This window comes from Lacerta agilis, chromosome 8, assembly GCF_009819535.1.
Source record: "Lacerta agilis isolate rLacAgi1 chromosome 8, rLacAgi1.pri, whole genome shotgun sequence".
Taxonomy (NCBI): Eukaryota; Metazoa; Chordata; class Lepidosauria; order Squamata; family Lacertidae; genus Lacerta; species Lacerta agilis.
Window position 1 is genome coordinate 19,936,767 of NC_046319.1, and position 25,029 is coordinate 19,961,795.

Here is a 25,029-nt window from a genome sequence, read left to right on the forward strand (position 1 = left end):
CGGAAGGGAAACTGTACCACACTTAATTACATGCAACACACTTCACCAGGCAATTAAACCTCCATTTCCCCCATCCCGTCACTCATTCCCTAAAGCCTAGAAATGTCAACAAAACTCTCTTGTAATTAGAAGAGTCTCCTATAATATTTATCCCCCTTTTTTGTACATAAAGCATGTTCCAACTTGTCCCCCGATTCTTAATTTCTGATCACGGCCAGCGTCTCTGCTAATTATGGGACGTAATGAGAGAAAATCGATAACAACAGCTTGTGGAAGTTGCCCTCAGCTTTTAGGGAAAGGCTGCAAATTACAAAAGGAGAGGTAGGTAAACAAGTCACTAATTGGGTTAAAAGGGGAAATTATAGAGACTCCGGGGCTGCTTTTACATATATGGCCTTAGTGTAGCTTTTATATACTATGCCCATAACAACACAACACACAACAGTAAAATCCAATGCAATACATCATCAAATTTTTAAAAATGTTATGGGTGCATTTGCAATTCATATTACAGGTAGTACAAAACCAAACCATTTAAAAATTCAGTGTGCTCAGAGAAATGTGTATATTAAATTGATGAAGATTCATACTCCCCTTATTCTCCATAAATGTCATACCTAAAATGAACACAACTCAGTTCCAGTATGCTGAGAGCTTGCATCCACTCTCCCTGCCAGAAAGAATGCTTGTGCCTGAGTTTGCTTTTCATCTCTTCCCTCCCAGTCAATTTTCCTTTTGTGTTGTGTCATGACAGTAAGTGCAAGTGTCTTATTGCTAATTGCAATCTGCTTGGGAGCTTTCTTTGGCTGAAGATTGGGGTAAAAATACCTTAAATAAAAAAATCTGTTTCCTCCCCTAATAGAAGTCACAGGACTAGATCCTAGACTGAGGCATCACTTATTTTGGAGTAAACCCCATTGCGTTCCAGTGGACTTTCTTCTCAGCATACATGCTTAGAATTGCATGGTGGTTTAGTTAATTTAGCTCTAATCAAAATTGGCTTGGTGCAAGTTAGGTGATGAGAAAGGATGAGGGATAAAAATCACACAACAACATACATTATATTAGGATAAAAATGTCCTTACAAGGCAAAATCACATTCAAAAATGAGTATATTGGGATAAATATGCTGTAGAATGCTGATGTGTTTTTGTATGTAATAGCAAACTGATCTCGAAATGTGGTATTCTTAAGAGTGAAAAAATGAGGATCAGAGAGAATTTGAAAATGGCAGCATTGTCCATCCTGGGTCATTGATTTCAGTGGTGTCTATGCTCAGCTCACTTGTTCTGGATTTGACCCAAGCACAGAGCCATAGCTAGGTGATCTTGCACCCCTGGCAGAACCGTCCAGATCACACCCCCTATTTAAAGAAAAAGGAATGTGGCACAGAAAAATATTTCCCAGAACAGCCACAAATTGACCAAGGGACTGGTTGTGAAATGACCTATTTGAACCAGAGAGCCACCAACACACCCACCCACACCCACATACCCCTTGACGCCTTTTGAAGAACACACACATTTTTATTTTACTTCAATAGCTGCATGACACAGGCAGAAACCCAACAGGTATGTCATTGCTCATTATTGCATCACCTTATTGGTGATGGAGAAGCTTTACCAGCTAAGTTCCGCCTGTTATGTAGTTGCCACAGTCTTAGATGGCAATGTGTATCATATTGCTTATTCAGTTCCCCATCTTTTGCAGACAATTTAAGAGTGTGTTTAAAAAACCCCAGTAAAAAATGGAATGAATTTATGGCTGAGCATATATGACACTGACACAGACCAGAAGCAGAGGGTTGCCTCCAGCTATGTTTTACTCACCCTGAAATTAATGTATCTAAGTTAGCCATGATGACCATTAACTTCAGTGGGTCTGCTGTGAGTAGGACTAGCATTGGACACGACTAGGAGAAGTAAAATTGGCTAAGCATCAGAGCAGGGATTCTTTTGATCTGCATGGTAGTTCCATGGATCTAGTGCCGGTATAAGGTATAACATTGCAGGGTTAAGGAAAGCAGTCTGGAAAAAGAAGCATGATGCATGTGTGGGTTGTGCATGTCTGTGCATTTCAAGATCATGTGTACAGCCTCCAAAGAGTTTACTTTATGCGGAAGTTTTAACAAGGCCTTAGCCCCAGCTTGACCCAAAGCTTCATGTTTGCCAAATTGCTACGCCTGATGATAAGGAAGCAAAGTTGTTTGCTGCGGCTGCACAGGTCACTCTTATCCAAATAATCAGATCAGGTGTGCTTCAATAAAACTGTACAGGGCTGTTTGCATGAAATGGAAGGTCCAATGTCAGGTGATCAATTAGCGCAGCCTTCGCCAGCCTGGTGCCTTCCAATTAGAAACACAGAATTGTAGAGTTGGAAGGGCCCCCCCCCCCCCGAGGCTCATCTAGTCCACTTAAAAACCTCCAATGAAGGAGAGTCCACCACCCTCCAAAGCAGTCTATTCCACTGTCAAACAGCTCTTCCCACCATAAAGTTCTTCCCATAGCCCTCCAGATGCTTTTGGGCACCAGTTCCTAGTAGCCCCAGACAACCTAGTCAGGGAACTGAAGTGCTGTGATTCCTGCATTTCAGGGGGTTGGACTAGATGACCCTTGGTAATCCCTTCCAACTCTACAGTTCTGTGATTCTAGGTTCCTCCTAGATGGTGCCTGCTGTCAGAATTTTGCCTACACTATTTAACCAACAAAGGCAACCACTTAATCGGATAACCATGTGATTTGAAGCACCTTTACTCAGAAATAAATTGGGTTTTGTTTGAGCGGGCTGATTCATAAGTATGTACACATAGGATGTCAGTTGAAACGTAACAGTCAGCGGCTTCTTCCAGACCAACTATCTATTGAGCATTCATCTCTCCCAGATTGCTTCTACAAAGCTTACGCAGAGGTTAGATGGCGTTCAGGTCTGTTCATTCAGAGGTTATTTGACAATAAACATTCATCACAATTTGCTCGCACAATCTGTCAAGTCATTCCATTAATCATTTGCTCATCTCGCGCTTTTCAGTGCACTTCCTCCCGTCAAGTTTCCTAACTGCAAAACAGGGAGGTCTGTTTCTTTTTCAAAGAGGCTTTGTCGCGCTGAGGCAACGGAGCGCTTTAATCCACTTTGATTGCTGCGTAAACCTGAATTTCCCCGGTATGCCTTTTAAATCCCTTCTGCAAAAATACGGCTAGCTTGGGAGGCACCCAGAGTTAGAAAGCCAGATGTGAGCAGGGTCATATACCTAAGCAGAATCTGCAAAAGGTGTTGGATGCTTTCAGGAGAGTTTGCAGGAAAAGGGGGGAAGGAAAAGAACAGGGGGACCAGGTGAGGCAAGTTGTCTAGGGTTTCCGCTTCAGGGCCTGCTCTCTAATTCCTCAAGGCAGGGACACAGTTGGGGGAGTGAACAGCCCCTCCCCGCCACACTTGGCGTTCCAGGAAGGAGTGCGCGGGCCTTTGCCACACATTTCACATAGCTTTCGACAGCTCCAATGTCATCACCTAGGCGACCGGGACGCTACTTTGTCAGCGGGTGCAGTTAAATAACTCAGAATCTCAACCCTTTAGGCCTCTCTCTCTCTGTGTGTCTTTTTGAGGGAAACCCAAACTTACTGGGGGCTGCGAACAGGTAAGAGAACACATTCCCCTTCCCCTCCTTCGCTCTGCTCTGGGGGCTTTTTTTTTTTTTTTTTTTTTTTTTTGCTTTTAAAAGAAGGTGTGATTTGCACACTTTTGACGGGTCACAATCAGATCCTGGTGTTGCAGGCTGCAATGCAAGGGAGAGGGGGTGGGATTTGCTTCCCTGGCTAATCCCCCTCTGGCAGGAAAGATAGGTCTGCATTTTTGGATGGGGCATTAGCGCTACAGCAGACACATAACCGGTTGGCAAAAGTTGTGTGTGGATGACTTGACTCTAGAGAGTGATGCTCGCCGGCGTTTTGCATTCAACTGTTTCTATAATTTCAATAGGAATGGAAGGGCCTGCTCAGTTTTGGTTCTCTGGGGTTCTCATTTCCCCCCAGTCTTGAATGCAGTTATCCACGTTTTTGCAGAAATTTGCCCTTAAAAACAACAACTCCTCTTCAGCATTTTAGCGCAAATTTCTTCTAATAAGCATATTTCAGCAAAGCAATTTCCACTAATACATGCATTTGCACGCACAATTTACCCCAGTATGTGCCCTTTCTTCTTCTTCTTTTTTTGGTACACATTACTTGGATGGAAACCTGCATTGCAAAATCTGGACACATGTGAATTTCGGATGATGGTTATGTATTGGTTCGCATGTTGTTTCAGAAAGTACAGGCCGCACAGGCTCACCTTTAAATGTGAACTGAATCACCCCCAAGCATATATGTGTTCTGAATCACAGCCTCAGTCTCCCACTGAAACGGTCAACCATTTCCAGTTGCTGAAGTTTGACCAGATTGAGCCAATGCCCTCACAAAGTTTTTGTTTATGTGGCAAGTGGTTATTGTTGCTGCACCACCTATGAAAATGTATTACAAAGTTACATAAATAGAGAAGTATTGCTTCAATCTAAAATGGACAATGCAGGTGAGAAACAGTCACAGAAGGGAGGGGTCAAATCACCTACAACCCCCCCCCTCCGATTCCACAAATATTATTGAAAAGCATTGAAAATTTTCTGAGGTTCTGCTCCCTCACGTGCAGAAGCTTGCCCCCCCCCCTGCAATGTCCTACTGGTGGGGTATTTTTATTTTTTACCTGTGAAAGGCTGAACAACTTTGATTCCCTAAAAAAAAGCTCAACAATGGGGGCTGCCCAAAAAGAGCTGTTTTAACTGTAAAAAATATAAATACCATAAATGTGTCTTCAGCAGATGGTCGTGGGGAAAGGCAGCCTCTCCTTTGGGCTGATGTGAACAAAATGGGAGTAGGGGGCACAGAGGGTGACAGCACTCAGCAAAACATCACCACAGGGAATGTCCCCCCCCCCCAGTCAAAACTCACAGAAACTCATTTCCGGCACCTCTCAGGTGGGCACCATTGCCATTGTAAGAGAACAAGGGGATGTGTTTGTGGTGATTTCTGACACATCTTTTTCTAGAGAAATAGCACTGATCACAGGTACACACACACACACACACACACACACACACACACACCACCCATGAGCAGGCAATATCCCAATCAAACTGGTCTTCCTCCCCCCAAAAGCCCCCATTTCACAACATAGGAGTACTGTGAGCGGGGGCTGGGCGAACCACATTGGAGACCCCAGGCCTAGTAGTAGGGGCAATCTCATCCTTTATTTGCACATGGTGGCTCCAGTCCAAATCATCTGTCAGGAGAGCCATTCCCAGGATGCAGGCAGGAGGCACCCATGAGCTGCCTCAGGGGCTTCTGTTGCCTTAGGCAGCTACTTCACACCACTTCATGGGTGGGCTGGCCTTGCCTGAGGTCATTATGGGCATGCACACTGGTATCTGTTTACCTGTAAGCACAAACCTTCGTTTGTTTGTTTTTTAAATGCAAGTTTCTCAATCTACCAGATTTGCACAAAACAGCAGCCCCCCCCCTCTCTCTCTCTCTGTGTGTGTGTGTTTGTTCCTCCAAGCCAAGAAACCTGAGATCCATGGGTATTTCTCTGCATGTGCACATACACCTTTTGTGATTTACCGTGCTTGCACAAAATAACAATCCAAAACTAGAAATAAGTGATGCCTCGCTCCAAACTAGGTAAGGATTTGGAATGAGGCATATTGAAAAGCATGTACTGAATTATCTGAGGTTCTGCCCCCCCACTCCCACACAGAATCCTGTCCCCCGCAATGTCTTATTTACAGGGTATATTTATCCATGATTTTGATTTGGCCCAAGGGTCAAATCAATGATATTTACTTAAAATTTGGAAGGTGTACTGAATGGATGAACCAAAGACCAAATTTACAAGCAGGGGGTTTGTGGGGGGGGGGGGAAGGGCAATGGAAGGGCTGTAGCTTGGTGGCAGAGTTTCTGCCTTGCATGCAGAAGGACCGAGGTTCAATTACCAGCATCCTCAGATAGGATTAGGATAGACCCCTGCCTGCATCTCCAGATAGGACTGCCCGCATTTTTGGAGAGCCACTGCCTGTCAACGCAGACAATACTACTTGGTATGGAGGTAGCTTTCTATTTAAATGACTATTCATTTAGAACTAGTCACGATAACTGGAATCTTATTATTGTTGAGAAAGGGGCAGCAGCACAGTGAGAGAGCAGCTTCCTGTGTTCCTGTGTGGCAGCAAGAGTTTGTCTAGAAAGAGCAGGGCTGGTGTCTGGTTTGAAGGGGCCCTGTGCAGTTCTTACTAGCAGCACTGGGACAACTGAGCAGGCAGTGGAGCACAACAGCAGCAAACAGCCCAGAACTCTGAAAGTGCTGGGCAAGGTGGCTGAAGACTCTGCCACCTTAATTTCTCGAGAATGCCTCTGAACATGAGAAAAGTCTTGCTAGAGCAAGCCAAGGACCCATGCCAGTTGCTGGGGAATTGCAAGAGGTGAAAGCATGGCTGCTCTCTGGTCCTGCAGTTGGATTTCCCAGAGGTTGCTGGTTGGCTGTGGTTGAGAACCAGATTCTTATGATAACCTCAGGAGAAAAAAACCCTATCCAGTTTCCCTACAAGTCGCCAAAGTTTCATATATGCAGGTCCACTGTTACTCATCCACTGTGACACCTCTACGAGGAAAAGTTGCAGCCTTTGGGACTTTTTAGTTTGGAGAATGGAGAAAACTTGTCCTCTCTCTCTTGTAATGCTAGAACTCATGAACATCCCATGAAGCTGCAAGGCTCAGCACAGATAAAAGGAAGTCCTTTTTTATGCAACATACTTTTCAACTTTGGAACTCCCTCCCACAGGAGACAGTAGTGGCCACCAACTAGGATGGCTTTAAAAGAGCACTGGACAAAATCAAGGAAGAGAAGACTGGTGACTGGGAAAGGCCGCCAGGACCATATAACACCGGTCCTAAAGGATCTTTGTTGGCTCCCAGTGCATTTCTGAGCACAATTCAAAGTGTTGGTGCTGACGTTTAAGCCCTATACGACCTCGGCCCAGTACTGTATATCTGAAGGAGCGTCTCCTCCCCCATTGTTCAACCCGGACACTGAGGTCCTCCTCCGAGGGTCTTCTACTGGTTCCCTCCCTGAGAGAAGTGAGGTTACAGGGAACCAGGCAGAGGGCCTTCTCGGTAGTGGCGCCCTCCCTGTGGAACACCCTCCCTTCAGATGTCAAGGAAATAAACAACCACCTGACTTTTAGAAGACACCTGAAGGCAGCCCTGTATTAGGAAGTTTTTAATGTTTGATGTTTTAGTATGTTCTGAAAAATGCCGTGAGCTACCCAGAGTGGCTGGGGAAACGCAGCCAGATGGGTGGGGTATAAATAAAATCATCATCATCACCATCTTCATCATCAATGGCTACTACTAACCACGACAGTTATGCTCTGCCTCCATGTTCAGTGCCAGTAATTCTTCTGAATACCAGTTGCTGGAAACCACAGGCAGGGAAAGCGCTCTTGCACTCGGATCCTGCTTGCAAGTTTCCCACAGGCATCTGTGTGGCCACTGTGGGAACAGGATTCTGGAGTAGGCAGGCCATGGGCCTAATCCAGCAGGGTCTTCTTATGTTTGTTTTCTAAACTAAAAATCCCCGTACATCATAACCTTTTCTTGCAGGGGTGTTGCTCCAGCCCTTTGGTCATTTTCAGGGTCCAGAAGCATTCTGGAAACTTCAGGTGGTGGCTGCAGCTGCCTCACCAAATGCTTATTTATGGAGTGCCTGGCTGTTAATAAACACCCTTCCTCAAGGAGGTTGATGTCACCAGCATGGCTGTCCATGTCAAGGCTAGCACCAGCAGTCAGCCAGGCTTATCCCTTGCCGAAAGCCCCAGGAAGTGGCCCCCAGCTCATGGCCTATTACTGGCTTCCCCCCTTGACCTCCTTGCCACGTCTGGGCTCAGAGAAATTGCTAAGAGGGACAAAAGAGAAATTTATTAACCCAAAGTGGAAGCAGCTCTAAATGTTGTATCTTTTCTAAAATTTCAACAAAGAAGAACCTCTAGAACTTGATTAATACCTTCCTGTCTTTCTTCCCACCCCCTTTTTTCTCCTACTTCCAGTTCATTTGGGGTTTTCCATTTTTGTTGCATCATGGCAATTATGGCTCCTCTTAACAGTTTTGCTCAATAAGTTGCTCAGTAGATGTAAGAGTCCTCAGAAATGGATAACAGGGAAAGGGCACAGGTTAGGGGTAAAGCATCTATTTTGCATGTAGAACCTGCTTTCCCAGGAATCTGTTTCCCCAGGTTTGAATGCCCGGCATCTCCAGGTAGGGCTGGGAACATTCACTGTCTGAAACCCAGAAGAGCTGCTGTCTGTTAGTGTAGGTGATACTGAGCTAGATGGACCAATGGTTCTGACTCACTTTAAGGCAGCGTGCTATGTTCCTAACAAGGTTCAGAAAACACAACTGATATGTCAAGAGCCACAAGCTCAAGAAACACAGAAGACAACCAGCAGCCCCTCTGGAGTAGGAGCCAGTGTGAACTAGTTGCCCACCCCAATCCATTGAGATGAAATGGGGGGCACCTGCATATTCCTGCATTGCAGGGTGTTGGACTAGATGACCCTTGGGGTCCCGCCATTTCTGCAATTCTATGATTCTAAGTAAATAGACAATTAATTATAGGCCTGATGCCTTTAAAAAAAAATAAAGAATGCCAGAAGCTGTTTACCTTTGAAAGCCAAATAACAGGCTGAAATGGGGAGAACAAAGCTTTCCTAGCAAGGACATGGTGGGGGTGGGGGAGAATCTATACCTGCTGAATTTCTACCTGTGACCCTAATGTGGAAAGTGAAAAGAGCATCTGTCCATAAAGCTGTTGGCAGGGCTAATTAATTATGTTGTATTTTTATACAGAGGAACACCAGAGCCTTTGTCCTAACTGGTGTGCAGGTTGCTTCCTTCCTTAATCCCTTGGCTGGTCCCCTGGTTCCAAGAGCTTGGGGATCTAGCACTCATCTCCTCTGCGGCCTTGTGCTTGGAAACAAAAGCCCTGTAGAACTCATTACATTGAATTGTTGCCATTTCAGCTCTAGGCAGAACTGGAACCTGGCCTCAGATGTAGTAGCAAAGCACTGTAGCGCAGCATGGGGCAGAGGGAGGCAGTAAGCCAGATTGTTATCCTCCCCCCCCCCCCCCCCGCATGCAGAGCAAATTTGACAGCTGAGTGGTGCATCACAGTGACTCCTGGTTGACCCTTTTTGCCTACATGGTTTGACACAAAACCATGCAGGCAAATGCACTCCACAGGATTCAGCAATCAGCTTATTGAGGGGTCTTGCAAAGGGCTTTACAGGTGCCGATCAGCTGATTGGTGGAGCTTGTCCTACCAGTTTTGCCTGAACTAGGACTTTTACCTGTACATAGGAAGAGAGAAAGCTGCAGAGCCTGTCCATCTAGTTTAGCATTGTCTACACTGTCTGGCAGTGGGACATTCATAGCCCAGAGATGCTGACCCACTGAACTATGGCTTCTCCCCTGCATGATACCTAACTTCTTCTATGACTTATCAGGGGCTGGGCAGATGGCTGTGGCTTGGCTGAAATGGCCTTGAGGGCCAAATGGCAAGGCTTGGTAGACCTAATCTGGTTTGAAGGCTCAAAATTTCCCAGCCTTGATCTAGCTTCACAGTCAAACATCTATGGCTGTTCAAAATCACCTTATAATTATCTGCACTTCTATTTTATTTTATTTTTAAGGCACTTTGTGTTTTAACATGGTAAAGGTAAGGGACCCATGACTGTTAGGTCCAGTTGCGGACGACTCTGGGGTTGCAGCGCTCATCTCACTTTACTGGCCGAGGGAGCTGGCGTACAGCTTCCGGGTCATGTGGCCAGCATGACTAAGCCGCTTCTGGCAAACCAGAGCAGCGCACAGAAATGCCGTTTACCTTCCCGCCGGAGTGGTACCTATTTATCTACTTGCACTTTGACATGCTTTCGAACTTCTAGGTTGGCAGGAGCAGGGACCGAGCAACGGGAGCTCATCCCATTGTGGGGATTTGAACCGGTGACCGGCAAGCCCTAGGCTCTGTGGTTTAACCCACAGTGCCAGCTTATTTAATGACACAGCTTTATATGAACACTTCTATAAATAAAATATCTCAGAGCTTGCTAAGCTAATTTCCTCATCCCTTTCTCCCCTTTAGGGCCATCTATCCTTCATCAGAGACCCCTGCTGTGAAGATGTCTGAGTCTTCCCCAGCAGACGAAGGCACCACATTCGAGCACCTTTGGAGCACCCTGTAAGTATAATTTGTATGCCACCATCTAGGTGAACGGAGCTTTGCAGTGATGAGCCCCTGCCCCAAAGAACTTACAGTAATATCCTTGTTGCCCTGAGTGACTTTCCATGCACAATTTTGGCTAATTTTCTCTCCCCCTGCAGGCAAACAGGAGACCCCACATGTATTGTTTTTTTGATGCCATAGCTGGATTTAGGAGCTTCACCTAGCTGATGCAGATAGCAGAAAGGGCTTCCCCCCCATTGTCAAGCAGGTAACATCAACCTGCACAGACATCAGCAATACCTGTGCTTTGGGCCAGGACCCCACAGAGGAGCTGTCACGACTCAGTAACAGGACAGGCATTCAGGACCCTGGCCAGCTCCTTGAAGCACAGATACCACCAGCTAAGGATGCAGCTCCAGCAAAGGTGCAGAGCCACCTGGGGGGTTTAAATAATATTGCAGCCATCTAGCTCCACCCCCTCTGGGGGAAACTGCTGCACTTAAAAAGGTCATGCCCTATTTAAGCCAGAGGTTGCCAACCTTTCTGGGGGCCATGGGCCCATCTGCAAATAGAAGAAACTGTTGAGGGCAACAGCTGCACAGACTCTGTTCAACTGGCTGCAGCAAAGTGCTGCCTTCAAGTCTAATTTTAGCAGAAGGAAAGGAACTGTGGGCTCTTACAGAGGCAACTCCTATCTTAGGCATTGGCACCAGCAGGGCTGGGGACCACCATTGCTGCTTCAGGCTGCAGAGTGGTAATAGCAAAGTGCCCTCCCTCCACTGTGGACAGTTCCAAAGGGGGCTTGTCCTCAGAGTCAGAGCCCTGTCCAGTGGGAGTTGACAGTGCAGGGTTGGTGTTTTCAGGGCTCTTACCAGGCCTGGCTCTGTCTGAACAGTCCCCCCCCCCCATTATCTCTATCATCTCTTCACCAATATTTCAGCCTTCACCAATCTGGAGTGCTCTAGACTGGTGGAGGTTGATCCATGCCACCAGGTTTCTGGGACCATAATGAATGGCTTAATAATAATAATAATAATAATAATAATAATAATAATAATCTACAGGGTAATTTACAACTTCAATAACAGCCATGCAACAACCAACGTGCATGCATTTGTATTCCAGATGAAATTAGTTTGCAGAGATGCACAGTTTCGAAAGGCGATTTTAAAATGCATGCATTCAAAATGATGTATATCACAGGGACATAGGAAGCAGCCTTCTTTGGAGTCAGCCTATTGGTCTAACAAGCTTAATATTGTCAGAACTGCCTATATTGACAGGCATCAGCTCTCCAGAGTTACAGGCAGGGATCTATCTCCCAGCCCTACATAGAGATCCCAGGGATTGGATCTTCTGCAGGCAAAGAGCACCACATAATGCCTGCTCTATGCTTGCAAGGAATCAGTCCTTCAGTGTGCCAGCACTTCTTATTGGGAATGCACTGCCCATTGATATTAAGTAAGTGCTTTCACTGTACTGTTTTCTGTGCCCCAGACAGGTAAATCTGACATGCTATTAAATTTGCAAATTTGTTTCATTATGTATATATTTAAACTGCTGGCTGTATTTTGCAAAAAGCAGCCCAGCTAACACCTGATTTTATTGGTAATTTTAATGAGTGCCTTATATTGCATGCCTGCCATGTGCCAAGCAATCCTAAATTTTGCCAGATGACTCTCACCTTAGCTGGCAGAGCCCTGCTTAAGCTAGGATGTGGGACTTACTCACTGAGCTGAGGGTGGGGAACTTACTCTAGTGTAGCTCCAAATCAGTTGTGAAAACACAAGATCCTCTAAAACCATACTCTCTCATCCCAGGGAATCTTGAATTTTGATTGCACCATTGAAGATTTTGGGGATTAAGCTGGTATATATACCTTGATAAATATGAATGAATGAATGAATAGAAGTGCAAGGTGAGGCTGCATTCAGTGGAAACCAGACCAGATGCACTGAAGCCTTTTTGTTTCCTTTCCACCAGGGAACCTGACAGCACTTATTTTGACCTTCCCCAGTCGGGGCATGCAGGGAGCAGTGAAGCTTCTAACCGCACAGAGGTCACCATGGATGTCTTTCAGATGAGAAGCATGAATGACTCCGTAATGGTAAGAGATGGCAAGAAAGTGGAAGGCTTTCTTGACTCAGTTGAGGCTGCAGAGGAACAACATGGTGATGGGTTGGTACAAGGACACTTCAGACTTCAAGCAGTGGTGTCTGCACTGGTAGGGCGGAAGGTAGGGAGATGAACAGTAGGTGGTGCCAGAGCCAAGGGTAGCCAGAGCCAACTGATCCCAGTTTTGTCTCCATCTTCCTCTCTGTTGAGTTCTGCAAGAGGCAACACTGAGACTAAGGAAGTGGAAGCTGATAGGCATTGCCACCTCCTGGGCTGTAAGTAAGAAGGCAATACAGCTGGAGACTAGCTGAGATCATAGGGCCCCTTTGGCCCTAATGGAACAGCCTCCTCCTCTTCCTCTTCTTCTTCCTCCTCCTCCTCCTCCCCCCCCCCACACAGAGAGAGAGGGGGGGGAGAGAGAAATGTGTCCTCCAATTTCTCAAAAGCTTACTTTCCTCGCTATTGAAGCTTCAGATTTTCAGCCTCGTTCTCAAGGCATTTTAGAATTTCTGTAGGATTTCTCTCAATGCAAGGGTTGGAGCTCACTTTATTGCTGCAAGGGGGTCACAGGTGGTTGATGTTACTTTCTTCCCCAGTAAACATTTCTCTAGGGCTCTGCAGCCTCCTGCCCAGACCCCCCCCACATTTGAGAAAGAGCTATGGGATGAGTCACACACAATGGCTTTCCCTGGGCTTTGATTGGAACGTGGGCACCCAGGAAGGCTGCAGACCACTGATGGGATGGTGTGTAGAATAAAAGCAAGGATGTTCACAGATCCCCTCAAAAGGTATGCACAGCAAACAAACAAACAAACAAACAACCTCTGAAATTTTCATCTCCCCTTTCAATATTTTGCAAATGCAATTTCCTTTCATGTTATTGGATGGGAAAATTGGGGGGTGGGATGCAGGATGCAGGAGAAGATTTTGGCACAGCACTCCTTTACATGCTGGATCAAATCAAGGACCCTCTGCATTCAAAAAGGAGTGATTTACCATGGTGCCATCCTCTTCACACAGAGGTACCTCTGGTAACCTTCCATGGATCCCTCAAGGCTTCTCTCTGGGAGACAGTGGTGGAGGCTACTCCATTAGGGCCAATGTGGCACACTGCCCCACCAATATCAGTGCAGGATCTTTGCCTGCCACATTGCTTACACCCAGTCAAGGGAGTAGCACTGCCCGCCGCTTCCTCTTCCTTCGTCTCTGTGTTGGCCTTGTTAGAACTTCAGCAAGGAGGAGTGGCAGGGACCAACCCAGAATCAGCTGGCTCTGTCTGTCATTGGTTCTGGCGCCACCTACTCCTGGGCTCCTGCCTCCTGCCCCACTAGCCCCAGCGGGCACCAGTTACCAGAGTTTCAAAACCAAAGCTGAAGTCACTGCCTATAGTTTCTTTTGGTTGGTTCCCTCTCCTTCCCCTCCCCATTCTCTTATCATGGTTGGACCCATGGCTGCGGGGGGGGGGGAGGATATGAAGCAAGAGTCCCAAGAGGGAAGACCAGCTTCCTTCCTCCGCTTTTTTTTTTTTTTAAAAAAAGTTCATCCACCTCAGCTGAACAGCCAAATGTCTTTCAGGTGTAGGAATGTGAATCATAAAATTGTAAACTTGGAAGGGACCCTGGGGATCATCTAGTTCAACCCCCTGCAAAACAGGAATATGCAACCAGGGATTGAACCTGCAACCTTGTTGTTTATTAGCACCACACTCTAACCAGCTGAGCTATCCAGGCTTAAAACTTCTGTTGCTTGACTGGACAAGTGGAAGGCAAACATTCTTGCAGTAGGTGGAGCACGTCAACAGCACAAAAGCAGAGGCTCTAAGTCGTGCTGGTATAGAATTATGCTTCAAGGAACCGTGAAAATGTTTTCCTGTGGTGATACTGATGCTGCAGTTCTAGGAATACAGGAAGTAGCCTTATACTGATCAGACCGTTGGTCTACCTGGCTCAGTATTGTCTGCACAGAGGGCTCATTCACACTTCCGCTTGTTCCATGCCTAGGAAGCAGCGTCTGAGTGGATTCCTGCTTGCCTCGTGCTTTCTAGGCATGAGTCTGAGTGGTTTTGCCTTTGCCCCAGAAAACCTACTCTTTAGCCCTAAATTGGAGCAAAACTGCATTCTGCAGGGAACCCGGTTGCTGTTTGTTCCGATTTGGCACTAAACCACAGGTTTTCCTTGGAGAAAGTAGGGGACAAACAGAGGAGATGATAAGCCCCGAGTCGAAGGTTTCAGGGCTTTCTCACCAGCCCTACCTATAGATGCTGTGGACTGGACCTTCCACACAACATGCAGGTGCTCTACTGCTGAGCTACAAATGTTCCCTGAAGACACAGCAGCAGAGGATGGTGAGTCAGACGATTAGTCCATTTCAGTACAGGGGTACCTCTGGTTAAGTACTTAATTCGTTCCGGAGGTCCGTTCTTAACCTGAAACTGTTCTTAACCTGAAGCACCACTTTAGCTAATGGGACCTCCTGCTGCTGCTGTGCCGCCAGAGCACGATTTCTGTTCTTATCCTGAAGCAAAGTTCTTAACCTGTAGCGTTATTTCTGGGTTAGCGGAGTCTGTAACCTGAAGCATATGTAACCCAAGGTACCACTGTATTGTCTACACTGACTGACAACAACTTTTCAGGGTTTCATGCAGGATCTCTCCCAGCTCTACCTGGAGGTGCTGGGGATTGGACCTGGGACCTTTTGGATGCAAAGCAGATGTTCTACCACTGAGCTATGGCCCTTCCCCCTATGCACACTTACTTAGGGGGTCAGCCCCTCTGAACTCATTGCTGAGTAGATATGCCTAGGTGGAGTAGCATTGTCTACAGGGACTGGCAGGAGTTCTCCAGGGATTCAGTTAGAGGTCTTTCTATTGGGGTAGCAGTGTCCTATTACATACTGAAACCCTTTCATAGGCATATTGAGCAGTGTTTGTCTACTGAAGCTTGGTTAGAGAATAGACTTTGTCTGTTGAAATCACACATAGAGAGATGCAAGAGAACAATAAAGTTGTTTGTTGTAGGAAATACCTGTACACCACAAGGATTTTAGGAAATACATAGCAGCTAGAAAGGTTTCTAGTTCTAGTCTAACTAGCCCAGAGAAGAACAAGGCAGCCATGCTTGCTCCTGCATTCTCTCAGAGGCTACTTCCAAGAGGACCTGTCATCTTGAGGTCTAAGAAAGAAGTGGGAGGAGGAGGAGGAGGAGGAGGAGGAGGAAGTTGCAAACACGTCACCTAAGATGTATCAGCCTAAACAGACAGGAGACAGAGAAAGAATCTGATAGGTTAAATGCGCAGGGATCATCTGGGGATATGGATGACCCTCACTCCATCTGTCTTAACCCCAAGTGGAGTTGCACCCAAACTTCCAACACTTTCATCACCTAGCTGAAGACTCTGGGAATTGAACCTGGGGCCAGCTGGTTGTGGGAAGAGGGGCAAGGCAGTCTGATTAGAGATCTGAACTGATAATTTGCAGAAGCGTTTTGAAAGTTGGGTGCATGCAGCCCCAGAGGCAGTGAAGACTGGTCCTTTAGAGCAGGCCCCACCAACCTTGATTCCTCTGGATGTGCCTGGATAGCTCAGTTGGCTAGAGCATGGTGCTGATAATGCCAAGGCTGCAGGTTCAATCCCTGTATGGGACAACTGCATATTTCTGCATTGCAGGGGGTTGCACTAGATGATCTCCAGTGTCCCTTCCAACTCTATAATTCTATTATTCTATGTCCACCTGCCTTCTTACTTGCAACTTGCCTACAGGGTGGCCCTGGCTGTCTTCTTCATACTCCTTAGTCTCAGTTCTTGCCCTTATAGAATTTAGCAGGTATGAAGAGTAGGATGGGGAGTAAAACTAGAATGAGTTGGCTCTGTCATTGCTTCTGGTGCCACCTGCTGTTGACTTCCCTGCTTTCTGCCCTATCAGTCCCACTAAGCATCAGCTACCATTGCCTAGGGCAAGGATAGCCAATGCGGTGCTCTCTGTGTTGTTGGACTACAGTTCCCATCAGCCCCAATGGCAAATGATTTGGGATGATGGGAGTTGGAAGCCAACATCTGGAGAGCACAACATGGCTAGGGCCACAGGTTTCCCAGCCCTCTTGGAAGCAAGGATCCTCTGTAACATTTTATTGTAGGTTCTGCTTGTGGAGTGCTTATATGCCAAGCCTTGTCAGTAATATCTAAGCTGAATAGCTGTAACCCCACAATAATGGCCCCTTACGCAAGGGCCCAGAGGATGTGGTTCCATCCAGGTGACTCCTGCTCAGAGAAGACCCACTGAAATTATTGGACCTAAGTTAGTCATGTTGAGGACCTTCAGTGGGTATACTCTGAGTAGGATCCAATCCGTGGTTTACAGAAGAACTGATTTTGCCCAGAGTTGTAAAGTTCTGCACCAAGCTCTATATCTGGGTTTCCCAAACTTCATTCTCGAGCCATTTTTGGAATACAATTCCCATCATCCCTCACTAGCTCCTGCTAGCTGGGGATGATGGGAGTTGTAGTCCAAAAACAGCTGGAGACCCAATTTTGGGAAACCCTGGTCTATAGCCTAAGATACTGTGGGCTACAGGACAGTGTTGAGGTCACTTGACCCAACACAAACCATGTCATGTACCCTACTTTATGGAGGACAGCCCTCTGTTGGAAGAGGACGAAGGAGAGACCTGGGAGATGCCCAGCCACAGTTTCCACCTGGACAGTAGCTCAAGCCGACCAAGCATGGTCGGTCATCCTCACTATGCTGAGAAGTTCCAATTAAATTGTTCCAATTAAATTGCTGTCTTTATCTCTAAATCTGCCCCTGCACATATAAATTAGCATTATGCGAATGTGGCGTACATCTCTGTCCTCTTTTGTCCTTTTTTCCAGAGAAGTGAGAGTGGTCGTTCTCGCTGTCCCTCAGACTCTTTCAAGTCTGCTGGGAAAATGGAGCTCCATTGCTCATGGAAAGTGTATGGATAAAGGGATGGGGGACGAATGCAAGAGGGATGGGAAGGAGGCAGGGAATGATAAAAGGAGGCTTCATCCCAATATCTCCAATGGTCCTGAGAGTGTGAATGTGGATCCAGATGAGCCTGCTGGTTGATATGCATGCACTTGTTAGTATGTGCACTCTGCATCCCTGAGTGTTGAGAAGTTCTTTTCCTATGGTTGGTAATTACTGGGCTAAGTTCAAAGTGCTGGTTTTGGTGTACAAAGCTCTCTATGGGGCCAGGATACCTGAAAGATCATCTCACCCCTTATATACCCAGTCAATCACTATGCTCTGCAGGTGAGGGCCTCCTGCAAAATGGCATCTTACCAGGAGGCCCTTTGCTCACAACATAGAAATCGGGCCTTCAGTGTGGTGGCTCCTGCCCTCTGGAATGCCTTCCCCTTGAATATTTGACAGCTGCTGTCTCCGTCATATTTTCAGTGCCTACCCTCCTCCTCTCCCAACAAGCCTTTTAAGTCGAGATCTCTCCCAGTCCACATCTGTATTGGAATTGTTTTCAACGTGGTCTTTATTGTTTTACCACTTGTTGCTTGCTGCCTTGGGCTTCTTTGAGAAGGAAGCACAGGACAGAAACAATTCCTTTGGAAGGAGTGGCGACTTGGAGTCCTGCTTTTGGCAGGCAAAAGCTCCTAGGTTTGTTTGAGGTTCGCATGATGGTGCTTACGAGTGACAAAGCAGGAACCCAAACAGTCTTTGGGCAGTTTTATTGTGCAAAACTATTTACAGTGCAGAGCTACGAAAAGCATGTCTGTCTCAGTCGCTGGCAGAATCTGGGAATGGCTCCTTCTGGCTCCTTCCCCAATATAAGAGCTTCAGCACCCCAAATCTCCTCCTGCCCTCCTTGCGTTTCACCCCTCTGTGCAATTGGGGCGCTGGAACTGGCGTGCTTCCCTCCTGACCAGCCAGACGAGGTGAGGTACTGGGCCTCTCAGCAGCATCCCGGGATCCTCCGTTCCCCTCAGTGGGCCAGGAGGCAGTTCCCTGACAGTTTGGTTCTTGATAGAACTGGAAATGGGCCCTGTCAGAAAGGGTGGCGAGTCACTGTTGTTCAGCATAGGCCAGGGGTTAGGAACCTCAGGCCCAGAGCTGAATGTGGCCCTCAAACCTTACTTTTTTGCCCTTGGAACACTTCCCAGGCTGCAACTCTCAACTATATATCCATAGGCCCTGGGGATCAAGGTGGACACTGAGAATCACCACAGTGTCAGGGTTCTTTCTTGCTCAGATCTGGAACCAGGGGTCTCATTGGAGGAAAAGCAGGGGGAGCACAGTCTCTCCTTGAGTGCTTCTGCCCAGCTGGACCATCCCTCTTGCTTGCCTGGTGAAGGATAGAGATGAGTGTCCGCAAGTGTGAGTAGAAACCAAACTACTGCACAAAGCTGAAGTTTACATTCATTGCTCCACCTGCTCTTGCCTCTGGTACCACCCACCACTGGCATGTGGCCCCTGGAATATTGCCCAGAAGGCAATGTGGCCCTCAAGCTGGAAAAAAAAAATCCTGCATCTTTGCCGTTGATGAATCTGAGCTGGATGGACCAGTGGTCTGATGCAGTAAATAAGGCAGCTGCCTATCACCCTCCATGCTTCCCGATCCTTGAGACTCAAAAAAATAACAACCAAAAGACAAACTATTGCACATCCACAGCATACATTCAAAGCACATTCAGCACACAAGACTTCCCCCAGAGAATCCTGGGAACTGTAGTATGTTAAAGGCATGGGGGATTGTTGCTCCATGAGGGGTAAACTACAGTTCCCAGGGTACTTTGGGTGAAAGCCAGGTACTTTAAATCTGCGATGGAGATGCTTTAAATGAGTAACCAAGGCGCAAAATGAACACTCAAGCCCTTCAAGATCCTATTAAGCGGGATTGCTTCCAAATGACTCTTAAGGAGCATCTGCTTTCAGAATTCCCCGAGAACATCGAGGAACACTGGACCAAGTTAAAAACATCCATTATTGCAGCCTTTGAACAAACTATTAGATACCAAACCAAGAAACACCAGGACTGGTTTGATGAGAATGACAGTGAGATTGAACACATGATTGACAAGGAAAGGAAGGCCTTTCAGATCTGGCAAAGAGATAGAAATTGTGCCATTAAGAAAAAATCCTATGCCAACGCTAAGGCTGAGATTCAAAGAAGAACCAGAGAACTGAAAAACACCCGGTGGATAAAAAAGCTCAAGAGATCCAGCACTTAGCCGACACTCATGATGCACAGAGTTTCTTTAAAGCCACAAAGACCATCTATGGGCCAATAAATCATGGCATATGCCCCCTAAGCCCAGCAGACGGTACCACACTTCTAAAAGATAAAGAAACTATTGCACTGTGCTGGAAAGAACATAACCAACATCTCCTTAACCGCAACTCCCCTGTAGCTGTCGAGGTCCTCTCACAAATTCTGCAAAAACAAGTTAGAGATGAGCTTGCAGTATCTCCAAATATGGGAGAGTTGTGTACAGCTATTAAACAAATGAAAAACAACAAAGCCAGTGGACCTGATGGGATACCTGCTGAAATCTTCAAAGTGAGCAGAATTGAACTTACACAACAACTTCACAAGCTCATTGAAAAAATGTGGGAAAGAGAAGAAATCCCAGCAGACTTTAGAGATGCCAAAATTATCAATCTCTTTAAAAAAAGGTGACAGAACTGATTGCAGAAACTATCGAAGCATCTCTCTATTAGCTGCAGCCGGCAAACTTCTTGCAAGGATCTTAGCAAACCATCTCATAACAATATCCGAGGTGACCCTTCCTGAATACCAAAATGGCTTTTGGCCTTCTAGGGGGACAGTGGACATGATTTTCACTGATCGACAGCTTTAAGAAAAATGCAGAGAGCAAAACCAACCCCTGTATGTGGCGTTTATTGACCTGACTAAGGCTTTCGACACTGTAAATCGTAATGCCCTGTGGACTGTCCTTCTGAAAATTGGCTGCCCAGATAAATTTGTAAACATCATTCAGCTCTTCCATGATAATATGACAGCAATAATAGCAGATAACAATGGCTCTCAAAGTGAACCATTCACAGAGGGATCTGGTGTTAAACAGGGTTGTGTTATTGCCCCAACTCTATTCATTATTTTCATTGCCATGATCCTACACTTTGTTGAAGGGAAACTCCCGACCGGAGTAGAAATCATATATCGAACAGAGGGAAAGCTCTTCAATCTGAGCAGGCTGAAAGCAAAGAGTAAGGTTACCGTAACTTCCGTCATAGAGCTTCAGTATGCTGATGACAACGTAGTGTGCGCACGCTCACAGGATGACCTCCAAACCAGCCTAAATATCTTTGTAGAAGCTTATAAAAAGCTTGGCCTATCACTCAACATCCAAAAAACCAAAGTGCTACACCAACAAGTACAAAATAACCCCTCTGCAGCGCCACAAATCCAACTCAATGGTGTAACACTGGAAAATGTCAATCACTTCTCCTTCCTAGGCAGTTATCTTTCCACAAGGGCCAACATTGATGCTGAAATCCAGCATTGCCTGAGCTCTGCGAGTGTGGCTTTCTCCTGACTGAAGTGCAGAGTGTTTGAGGACCGGGACATTTGCAGGGAAACCAAAACGCTTGTTTACAAAGCTATTGTACTACCAACCTTACTATATGCTTGTGAAACATGGACCACTTATAAATGCCATCTCCAGCTCCTCGAAAGATTCCATCAACGGTGTCTCCGAAAAATTTTACACATCACTTGGGAAGACAGGTGAACTAATATCAGTGTACTGGAAGAAGCAAAGATCACCAGTGTTGAAGCAATGATTATTCAACGTCAACTTCATTGGACTGGTCATGTTGTGCGGATGCCTGATGATTGTCTTCCAAAGCAACTACTCTATTCCGAACTTAAAAAATGGAAAGCGTAATGCTGGTGATCAACAAAAGAGGTTTAAAGACTGTCTCAAGGCAAATCTAAGAAAATGTAGTATAAACACTGACAACTGGGAAACACTGGCCTGCGAGCGCTCCAGTTGGAGAACAGCCTTTACCAAAGGTGTTATGGGCTTTGAAGACACTCAAACTCAGGACGCAAGGGAGAAACATGCTAAGAGGAAGGCATGCTTGGCAAATCCACACCGTGATCAACTCCTGCCTGGAAACCAATGTCCCCACTGTGGAAGGACGTGTGGATCCAGAATTGGCCTCCACAGTCACTTATGGACTCATTGTTAAAACTGTGTTTATGGAAGACAATCTTACTCGGCTACGAGTGATTGCAGAAGAAGAAGAAGAAGAAGAAGAATTTCAGAAAGTGGAAATCTGAACACAAAAGTTGTTGAGCTTCTTTTGCAAAATCTCTTGCAAAATCTTTTGCAAAAAAGCATGGGTTGCCATACGCCTGGGTTTTCACAGACGTTTTGACCAATTTTCGGAAATTCTGCCCAGTCGCTATTTTTGGCGGACGAATCCCGGCTATGTCTGGGAAATTCCGGATGTATGGCAGCCCTAATGGTGTGGACCGAAGCCTTATAGGTCAACAGAGAGAAGTTTTCATGCAGCATGCCAGCTTGCAGAATCCATGATATTAAAATCCATTCACAGCAGTCGTATGGAAGCAGCACAATCAGTACCCCACTTGTATATCTGCATCTATCCATCGATGGATTGATACATGTTTTTGTTGCAGAAAGAAGGCCTTCTCTTTAAAGCACAGACTTCTATAATCTATTACTATCTGTCTTGGGAACAGATCTTTTTTTCAGCTTCACACACACACACACACACACACACACACACACCTGGGGACAATTTCCAAATCGTTTCGTTTGCCTGGGCAGAGAAATCTCACTCTGTCCATGACAAAGGATAGCAACGTACCACCGAAATCTGTTTCATGCAGCTAAAAAAATAGTTTGGACGTGGGAATTAAGTCTGACTCGGTTTTATTCTGCAGAAAGGACACCCACCTCACACTCCAACCCCCCCCCCTTTCCACTGAGAACCAGTGGTACTGTCCAATACATCACCGGGCAAGTCTAGGCCTGCCTATTTCTTTAATGAATAGTCATGAGAGAGGAAAAGGGGTGGGTATGAGTTTTGTTGTTAGATGCAGCTAGATGACAGAACTAAGGTGTGGGGAGGGTGCCGGGGGGGGGGTAGAGAAGCAAGCAAAATAGCCAGCCACCAAAGTAGCCAGCCCCACATCTTTCCGCTGCCCTTTCCCCATTGGCACACCACAGGCACTTCACCGCCCTCCCCACTTTTGCATGCCGTTTAATGCCCCCCCCCCCGCGGCTCCACCGTCCACCCCTTGACTCCATGACTCCGGCAACAGGGATTTCCCTTGTTACTTTTAAACCCCAAGAAGACTAAAATGCTGTACGCTAGCAACCCAATGCAGCACTACACCACGGTAGGTGTCGACTTTTCTTCTGCCGAGGGCTCGGTTCCCGTGGCGCGGTGGCACTTGGCTAGACCAAAACAGGGCACCTGTAGATTCTTGAGGAATGCCAGCGTGGGCTGGCTCAGGATGGGTTGAAACAGGGTAGCGTTTGCTTTGCCTGTTAGCAAATGGTTCAGTGGCATAGGGCATCTGCTTTGCATGCAGAAGGTCCCGGGTTTAATCCCTGGCATCCCCAGGTAGGACTGAGAGAGTCTGAAAACCCGGAGAGACGCTGCCAGTCACTGTCTTTGCACTTCTGAGCATGTGGGGAGAAGCATTGATCTCACTCTAGCAGGCTTGCGTTGAAGATGCATTTGGGTCCCACAGCACAGGATGCTTGTTTGGCAAGGCATCTGGTACGGTGGCTCAGTGGTGTATTTTGACCTTTGTATCCAGTTGAGATAAAGGTTGGGCTCCGACTTGACTCCCACATGTCAATTTTTTTAATGCTTCTCTTGCGGGTCTGGAGGTGGTATTTCTCCACGCATCCATAACTTTGTAAGGGAGACTGTTTAGGAAGCTGCTCAAGAGAACTGGGGACAAAAAAGGATCTGTAAAACCAAAGACCCAGTACGTTTAGGATATGGCAGTCAACAAAGACCACAGGGGAATCCACGTTGTCCTTTTTAGGAATGGGATTGTGCAATGTAACCTACACTGTGACAGTTCAGCTGTTTGCAGGGGTTCTAATGCAATGCGACACAATGTTTTGGTCCTCAGCATGGTCTTCAAAGAGTGACAGAAGACATGTCCACAGAATTTGGCTCCTTACCACAGTGCATCGGAAATGAGCTTCCTTAGAATCAAAGAAAGGGACTTACTGGCAATTACTGATGAATGTGCTTGGCTCTTATTGCAAATATTATAAGTAGATAAATGCCTTTAATCCATAGTATGTGTCAGTTAAGTAGTCCATTAAGTGTTCCATTAAGGAGTCAATTAGATTTTGCTCAGAGTAGACCCATTAGGCTTAATCTAACATTAGTCCTAGAGTAGACCAGTTCATTCCAATGAGTCTATTTTAGGTTAAACTTAGTTGGATACAACCCACTGAAATTAATGGGACTAATGTTTGATAAACCCAAACTCTTGTGTTGGTGCCCTAGCCTTTGAAATTATTGGATTATTGCTTGGTTACAAATATGAAGGCTTGTTTCTTTATGGGTTTTCTGTGTTTCACCGATGGCATTCATACATTACTGTGTGTGCTTTTAAGGCAAGTATATGAAGCACTCTTAACAAGTGAGAAAGGAAGACTGAGTTCAATGAGACTTCTGCTTGAACATGTCATGTTCAAGTGGCGTGCTTCTTAGCTTTTCTGACATTATCCTTGACAATCTCAAACAGTAAATACCTTTTTATACAGAAAAATCACCATGTTATACTCTTAAAGCTGTCTTGCAAAGAAAGCAATTTCACAGTAATTCTTTTCGTTTCTCTTTTGCTTTGATCCATGAAATTGCTGAACAATTAACAACCCGCAAGAACATCTCCAATGGCACAGAAATTTCCATGAAGTTGACTACAAACAATCTCTCTCTCTCTCTCTCTCTCTCTCTCTCCCCCCCCCCCATATATGAACAATGGCAATGTTAATTCCTTGCTGTAACTTTAAAAGTCGCTCCAGAGCCTGGCTTCTAAGTTGCATTTATTAAATCCTGGCCATTTCATTGGGATCCTGATTCCAAGCTTGGACCCTAAATGTATTACCTAGAAGTGAACTGCACTAAAATCAAAGGGATTTATAATCTGATTCTTCACAGTTAGAAGTTGTCTGTCAATTTATCGCTCAAGCATTTAAGGTGATCTGCCTTAGACCTTGTTGTCTACCACAGTGTTTTTCAACCTTTTTTGGGCAAAGGCACACTTGTTTCATGAAAAAAATCACGAGGCACACCACCATTAGAAATGTTAAAAACAGTGGTGGCGAACCTTTTAGAGACCGAGTGCCCAAACTGTAAACCAAAAACCACTTATTTATCACAAAGTGCTCAAACTTGTTGAGCTTTTTTGGGGGGAGCTGCCGACCAAAGTTTTGGAGTTTTGGGGGGGTGCACAAAAGTTGCTTTGCTTTTGGGGGGGCGCCCCAAAGCTGCTGGGCTTTTGGGGGGGAAGGGAGTCGATGTTGCAGGGTGCAACGTTACCGTGAGCTGCATCGAGCGGATTGGAAAGATCTGGGGGGGGGGGGGGAGAAGATTGCCACCGATTGTGCTTTGTGTGTGT

The 25,029-nt window shown here is 46.1% G+C and overlaps 1 protein-coding gene across 4 annotated transcripts in view; it reads left to right on the forward strand.

The window, feature by feature from the left end:
* Window positions 1–25,029, forward strand: part of TP73 (tumor protein p73) — a 100,292-nt gene that overhangs the window by 19,041 nt on the left and 56,222 nt on the right. For 2 of the 4 annotated variants that reach the window (XM_033156432.1, XM_033156429.1), the window contains exons 2-3: window positions 10,217–10,312; window positions 12,281–12,404. In XM_033156432.1, coding sequence (XP_033012323.1) covers window positions 10,217–10,312; window positions 12,281–12,404 — 220 coding nt within the window. Of the gene's footprint in view, window positions 1–3,558; window positions 3,632–10,216; window positions 10,313–12,280; window positions 12,405–22,687; window positions 22,777–25,029 lie in introns of those variants that run through there. The other 2 variants (XM_033156430.1, XM_033156431.1) reach the window with 2 other exon arrangements.